The sequence below is a fragment of the Chaetura pelagica genome, unplaced genomic scaffold (assembly GCF_000747805.2).
Source record: "Chaetura pelagica isolate M959 unplaced genomic scaffold, ChaPel_1.0 scaffold1270, whole genome shotgun sequence".
Lineage (NCBI taxonomy): Eukaryota > Metazoa > Chordata > Aves > Apodiformes > Apodidae > Chaetura > Chaetura pelagica.
Genome location: NW_009951910.1, coordinates 31,777 through 39,266, shown reverse-complemented (window position 1 = coordinate 39,266; position 7,490 = coordinate 31,777). Strand labels below are relative to the sequence as shown.

The following is a 7,490-nucleotide window of genomic DNA, read 5'->3' as shown; positions in this document are numbered from 1 at the left end:
CTCCCTTCGACTCCCCCCCCTCCCTGTCCCCTCCCCAGCAGGGACCTGCCACCCTCCCTGTCCCCTTCCTTCCAAGGACCTGCCACCCTCCCTGTCCCCTTCCTTCCAAGGACCTGCCACCTGCCCCATCCCTTTCCCCACAGGGACCTGCCACCCTCCATCCCTCCCACTTGTAGAGAGATGCCACCTTCATGTCCCTGTGCCTCCCACCCCAGTGACCTGCCACCTTCCTCTGTGTGTGTCCCCAGAGCTACCACCACCCCCTGTGGGGGACACCCCTTCCCACCTCCACAGGGAACTGCCACCATCCTGCCCCTCTCCCCCTGTCCCCAAACACCCCCAAATCCCCCTGGCAGGTCCCAGCTCCATGTCACCTGCCACCACGGTGAGCGTTCCCCTCTGACACCCCATCCACCCCTGGATGAAGCCACCTCCTCCCTCAGCCACCTCCCCCACCCTGGGGACTCACAGTGTCTTTCTCTTGGCAGTCCTGGCTCCAGAGGAGGAGGAGTTGGTGGCCATGGAAGTGACTTCACCCCCTCTCCCAAAAAAAAGCGCTCCGGCCACGCAGCTGGATCCGACCCCCCCCAGGATAGGGACCAAATTGTCTCCTGAGCCCCCACCCGGGAGCAAACCAGAGCCTCAGGACCCCAAAAGTGAGTATTTCTCCCAACTTCTCAGCATTTGTGTCCAGTTCTGGGCTCCCCAGCTCAGGAGGGACAGGGATTGACTGGAGAGAGTCCAACGGAGGCTACAGGGATGATGAAGGGACTGGAACCGTGAGGAAAAGCTGAGGGACCTGGGGCTGTTTAGTCTGGAGGGGGGAAGACTGAGGGGGATCTAATTAGTGTCTATCAATACCTGAGGGCATCAAGAAGGAAGGGACAAGCTCTTGTCCCTTGTGCCCTGTGACAGGACGAGGAGCAATGGATTCAAACTGGAGCCCAGGAAGTTCCACCTCAACATGAGGAAGAACTTCTTGACTGGGACAGGCTGCCCAGAGAGGCTGTGGAGTCTCCTTCTCTGGAGGCTTCCAAGACCCACCTGGATCCCTCTCTGAGTGTCCTGCCCTGGGTGTTCCTGCTCTGATGATCTCCACAAGTCCCTTCCAGCCCCTGATATTCTGTGATCTCCAACAGCCAGACTCCCAGGTTTTTTTTGCTGGGAGCAGAGAGGAGGGATCCTGGCAGGAATTTAGTTCAATCCAGGAGGATTTTCACGCCCTTTTCCTTAATTAAGCCTCTAATTAAGAGGGTGGTTGAACTTTCTTCTAGTATCACTGGTTTCTTCCCTGGAATCAGCTTCCTGGGACTGATGGGTGCTCCTTGTCCTCCTCCAGCCGCCTCAATTAGTCCTTCCCCTCCTAATTGAAGATTTTTCCCTTAATTAATTGGTTTGTGATCCCTCTCCCTTGCTGGTTGGGCTTTGGGTCCTGCCTGTGATTCCCCAACCCAGAAACTCTGCATAAATCATCCCAGAGCAGGAAAATCAGCCTCTCCCCCCCTTTCCCTCCCACTGTCCTGCTCCTTCCTCCCTGTCCCGTGCAGGGGCATGTGGAGCATCCTCATCTTCACTACCAAGGGTTGGAAGGTGATAAAAATCCCTTGGGTTGGAGAAAGATGGGCTGGCACCATGTGCTGGAGCCCAGAAACCCCCCGTGTCCTGGGCTGTGTCACCAGCAGTGCGGGCAGCAGGGCCAGGGAGGGGATTGTCCCCTCTGCTCTGGTGAGACCCCCCTGCAGGGCTGGGAACAGCTCTGGGGTCCCCAACACAGGAAGGACACGGAGCTGTTGGAGAGTCCAGAGGAGGCCACAGAGATGATCCAAGGGCTGGAGCAGCTCTGGAGACAGGCTGGGAGAGCTGGGGGATTGAGCCTGGAGAGGAGAAGGCTCCAGGGAGACCTTGGAGCAGCTTCCAGTGCCTGAAGGGGCTCCAGGAAAGCTGGGGAGGGACTTGGGCCAAGGGCAGGAGTGATGGGACCAGGGGGGATGGCTTGAAACTGGCAGAGGGAGCTGGAGGTTGGACCCAAGGAGGAAATTCTTGTCTGGGAGGGTGGGGAGAGCCTGGGCCAGGGAAGCTGTGGCTGCCCCATCCCTGGCAGTGTCCAAGGGCAGGTTGGATGGGGCTTGGAGCAACCTGGGCTGGTGGGAGGTGTCCCTGCCCATGATGGAGGTGGGACTGGATGGTCTTTAAGGTCCCTCCAACCCAAAGCATCCCACGAGTGTATCAAACCACACCTGGAAGCTGCTCCTCTTGCCTCCTACCACAACCCCTCCCTGATTTGTCCCTCTCTCCCCCAATTTCCAGCCCAGAATCTCACCACCTGCGAGGTTTGTGGCGCCTGCTTCGAGACCCGCAAAGGTTTATCCAGCCACGCCCGCTCCCACCTCCGGCAGTTGGGGGTGGCCGAGTCGGAGAGCAGTGGAGCCCCCATCGACCTCCTCTATGAACTGATGAAGCAGAAGGGGAAGCCCGAGGGCAGCTCCTTGTGTCCCCCCCTGGGAAAAAAGACCCCCAAAGACACCGCATCTCCCCGACCCTCCCTCCTGGCGCTCGGCAAGGCGGCCGGCGAGCGCTCGCTGGACGCTCCTGTCAACAAAGCCATCAAATCTCCTCCTGGTTTCTCCAAAAACCTTTCCCAACCGGGATCTCCCATCCTAAAGAAGGTGCCACCTGCTCTCTCGGGGTCTCCATCTCCCAAGAATCCTGAGGAGAAGAGCTCCAAGCTCTCGCTGAGCCCCCTGCAGAGCTCCCCGAAGGCGCAGTGGCCGCAGACGGATGAGGAAGGACCCCTGAATTTAAGTGAGTTTCTTGGGGTTTTTTCTGGTGTTTTCCATTTGAGAAAGGGTGGGGAGGAGATGTCTGGATTCCCTCTCCCCAGCTAGGAGGCCACGGGGCTCTGGGGAGGATCTGGAGTTTGGTCACAGCTGTGCCAGGGAGATGGGTGCTGGTTTTCCCTGACAGGGAAGGATTCCTGTTGGGATTTCAGGAAAGGTGCTGCCTCTCCCAGCCCATCTCACCCCACTTTTCTGGGCTTCTCCAGGCCATGGTTTCACTGGACATCCCTCCTGCTCCACAGCTCAATCCCAGCTCTTCCTTCTTGGACACCATCCACTCACTCTCGGCTGCTCTTTCCAGCCTTGGATGCCCCTGGAGCTGCACCACAACAGCTCTTGGGACCCTGTCACTGCCCTGTCCCCAAGCTCTATTGCTGACTTATCCTTGGGAGCAGGCTGGTTTTCCCAGCTTCTCTTCCCACCTTTTCCCAGAGCTCCCTGCCTTGCCCAGAACGTTCCCATCTGCAGTCCAAGGGGCTCTTGGTGTCTCCAGCTCATTGGTTCTTCATCCTCGTTACCAGACTTGCCCATCCCACTGCTGGCAGCACCAGCTTTATCTTTCCCAGTGGAAATTGTAGCACCTTTGGGATTATATCCTGCTCTAAAGGAGCTGGATTCTCTTTTGCTGCAGGGGCAGCTTTAAGCCCTGATATGTCTCAACCTTTCTCATTAGGGGAGGAGGAGGTGCTGACCTCTTCTTGCTGGTGACCAACGATGGGGCCCGAGGGAATGGTGGGAAGATGAGCAGGGGGAGGTTCAGGTTGGACATTACAAAGAGATTCTTCACCCAGAGGGTGGTGGAGCACTAGAAGAGGTTCAGGAATGGTGCTGAGCCTGACAATATCCAAGAAACACTTGGACAACACCCTCAGGGACGTGGTGTGAACTTTGGGGTTGTCCTGTTCTGGGGCAGGAGTTGGACTGGGTGATCCAGGCTGTCCCAGGAGGTGGCTGAGCCACCATCCCTGGAGACATCCAAAAAGACAGATGTGGTGCCAGGGGACAGGGTTTGGTGGTGGACGTGGCAGAGTTAGGGTAGTGGCTGGACTTGATGGTGTACCAGATCTTTTCCAAGCAGAGGGATGCTGTGGACATCCCGGGGATTTCCCAACCCTCCCAGGTTCTCGGAACCCTAGGGCTGTAAAACTGCTCCATCCCAGCTTCCTTCTCTTTTCCCAAGCTGGAAAGCTCCAGGATGGCAAAGCCAGACACTGCTCCATGGTGGGACAGACTCTGGAGCTGGAGGATGTGCCTGTAGCTCTGCTGGAGCAGGGATACTCAGCATCCAAAGCCTCTTTGCTCCTGCCTCCTGGTCAGCACCAGAATTCCCTCTCGTTAGGGCTGCCCACTAAGGAAGCTGGAGGAGCAGGTGACCTGGCTGAGCCATGGGCAGATCCTGAGCAAGGGAACCAGGAATCAGCTCATTTCCTTCCTTCCTGGTTGACAGCAAACTTAACATGAGCCAGCAGTGTGCCCAGGTGGCCAAGAAGGCCACCAGCATCCTGGCCTGCATCTGAAATGGTGTGGCCAGCAGGAGGAGAGAGGTGATTGTCCCCTTGTACTCGACACTGGTGAGGTGACACCTTGAGCACTGAGATTAGTTCTGAGTCCCTCACTACAAGAAGGATGTTGAGGGGCTGGAGTGTGTCCTGAGAAGAACCACCAAGCTGGGGAAGGGTCTGAAGAAAAAGTCCTCTATGAAGAGAAGCTGAGGGAACTGGGGATGTTTAGCTTGGAGAACAGGAGGCTGAGGGGAGACCTCATTGCTCTCCACAACTCCCTGAAAGGAGGTTGTAGGGAGGTGGGTGTTGGGCTCTTCTCTGGTGAATAATGACAGGACCAGAGGAAATGGGCTGAAGTTGCTCCAGGGGAGATTTAGTCTGGATATGAGGAAGAACTTAGTTACCAAAAGAGTGGCTGGACACTGGAACAGCTGCCCAGGGAGTCAGTGGAGTCACCATCTCTGGAAGTGTTTACAGGAAATACAGACGTGGTGCTGAGGGAGGTGATTTCACCACTGAAGGGGTAAATGAGGTTGTGGTTGGTGGATTTAGGTTATAGTTGGACTTAATGATCATCAGGGTCTTTTCTAACCAGGATGACTCTGTGATTCTCCTTTGCCCACCAAGAATCTGGAGCTGGTGCCAGGGCTTGGCTGCTTCTCCGTCTCCATTGGTCCCTCCTGGGATCCCAGCCATGCCCAGAATCCCAACTCATGGTGGGAATTACCACCCAGGTCTCCTAGGTGAGCTTTTCCCACCGTTGGGAATAGCTGGACTTGAACATCCTCCAGTGATGCTGCCCAAGTCCCCCTTGCCCTACGGGTTCAAGGTGCCGTGGTGGTTCTGCCCCAGTTCCAGACCTGGATCTGTCTCCATGTCCCCTTCCCAAGGTTGTGCTGATGGCTCCTCCCTTCCCTCCACAGCCGGAGGGCAGGAGGGACCAGTCAAGTTGTGTCCCTCCTCCAGGCTATTTCCTGGCTCGGGTTTGTGGGAAAACCCCTTCCTGCTTCATCTTCCTCCTCTTCTTCATCAACTCTGCTGGGAAGCAGCATTTCCCAGGGGTTGGGAGTTGCCTCCTTGGAAGGCCAAGCATCCAGCACTGGGATTAGCTGGGATGTGCTTGGTTGAGGCACGTGGTGTCTTATCCCAACCCCTCCATGGGCTCAGGCACCGTGGCACCAGCAGGAGTCACCAGTTCCCAGTGCCACAAGGACGGAAGAGACACAATGTCCGGGTTGTCCCGTTGCTCTGTGGCTCTTCCATTGAGTTCCCCACACCCCCCAGTGTTCTCCTGGGTTTCCATGATGTGTTTGAGCTCTTCCAGTGCCTGAAGGGGCTCCAGGAAAGCTGGGGAGGGACTTGGGTCAAGGGCAGGAGTGATGGGACCAGGGGGGATGGCTTGAAACTGGCAGAGGGAGCTGGAGGTTGGACCCGAGGAGGAAATTCTTGTCTGGGAGGGTGGGGAGAGCCTGGGCCAGGGAAGCTGTGGCTTCCCCATTCCTGGCAGTGTCCAAGGGCAGGTTGGATGGGGCTTGGAGCAACCTGGGCTGGTGGGAGATGTCCCTGCTCATGGGGGGGTGGGACTGGATGGTCTTTGGATCATGGAATGGTTTGAGTTGGAAAGGACCTTGAAAGCCACTGAGATGATCCACTAGATGATCTTCAAGGTGGCTGCCCCATCCCTGGAAGTGTCCAAGGGCAGGTTGGATGGGGCTTGGAGCAACCTGGGCTGCTGGGAGGTGTCCCTGCCCATGGTGGTGTTGGATCTGGATGATCTTTGAGGTCCCTCCAACCCAACCCGTCCCATGACTCTATGATTCCCAGTTGTGGGCAGGGATGGGCTGTGCCCCCATGTCTGTTGAGCCAGCCTGCTCCCTCTCCCCCCACCCCGACGTGTCCCCGCAGCCTCGGGCTCGGAGCCGGTGCGCGACATCCGCTGCGAGTTCTGCGGGGAATACTTCGAGAACCGGAAGGGCCTTTCCAGCCACGCGCGCTCCCACCTGCGCCAGATGGGGGTGACCGAGTGGTACGTCAACGGTTCCCCCATCGACACCCTCCGGGAGATCCTCAAACGCAGAACCCAGCCCCGGAGCAGCACCTCCCACCCCCCTGGACCTGGGCAAAAAGCCATGGCCAAGACCCTCCTGGGCACCATGGGATCCTTGGAGCCGCGCGGTCCCGGAGAGCTTCACATCCCAACTCTTCCCAAGAAGGTCCAGCAACCTGGCAGCCCCATGGGGCAATCTCCTACCTCGTCCCCACCTCCCACCGCCCGGAAGATGTTTCCAGGCCTTTCTCCTCCCTCCTTGCAGAAGAAACTCAAACAAGATCAACTGAGGGTGGAAATCAAACGGGAGATGATGTCGGGAGGACTCCATGGAGAACCTCACCCCTCCGACCGAGCCTGGTCCCCGCGGGAGGAGATGTCCCCCCTCAACCTCTGTAAGTTCAGCTGTCACCTCCCCCACTCCAGACCACAGGGCCAAGCAGGACCATGTTCCCTGGGGACATGGGGCTCTGGGAGGGGCTGAGGGCTCTTCCCAGTCATCCCAGTAGACCGTGGTGTTGGGGGAACCCAACTGCAGCATGGTCCTTCTCCCAGATTGGTCAGTATATTAATGATCTGGATGATAGGACAGTGACCCCTCAGCACCTTTGCTGGTGACTCCCAGCTGGAAGGGGAGGGTACCACCCCCGAGGGCTGGGCTGCCACCCAGGGGGACCTGGACAGACTGAAGAGGAACCTCATGAGGTTCAACCAGGGCAAGTACAGGAGCTGCACCCAAGGAGGAACAACCCCAGGGAGCAGCACAGGGTGGGGGGACCTGCTGGAGAGCAGCTCTGGGGACAAGGACCTGGGGGTCCTGGGGGACAACAGGGTGACCATGAGGCAGCAACGGGCCCTGGTGGCCGAGAGGGCCCATGGGCTCCTGGGGGGCACCAAGGAGAGTGTGGGCAGGAGGGCAGGGAGGTTCTCCTGCCCCTCTGGTGAGGGCCCATCTGGAGAAGTGGGTCCAGGGCTGGGCTCCCCAGAAGGACAAGGAGCTGCTGGAGAGGGGACAGCAAAGGCCACCAAGGGGCTGAGGGGACTGGAGCATCTGGCCCATGAGGAAAGGCTGAGGGAGCTGGGGCTGTGGAGCTGGAGAGGAGG

The 7,490-nt window shown here is 58.2% G+C and overlaps 1 protein-coding gene across 1 annotated transcript in view; it reads left to right on the top strand.

Annotated features, from left to right (window-relative positions):
• WIZ (widely interspaced zinc finger motifs) overlaps positions 1-7,490 on the top strand; it is a 55,486-nt gene that overhangs the window by 44,001 nt on the left and 3,995 nt on the right. The window contains exons 7-8 of the mRNA XM_009994039.1: positions 2,308-2,802; positions 6,245-6,781. Of these exons, the coding sequence (XP_009992341.1) occupies positions 2,308-2,802; positions 6,245-6,781 (1,032 nt within the window). The remainder of the gene's footprint in view (positions 1-2,307; positions 2,803-6,244; positions 6,782-7,490) is intronic.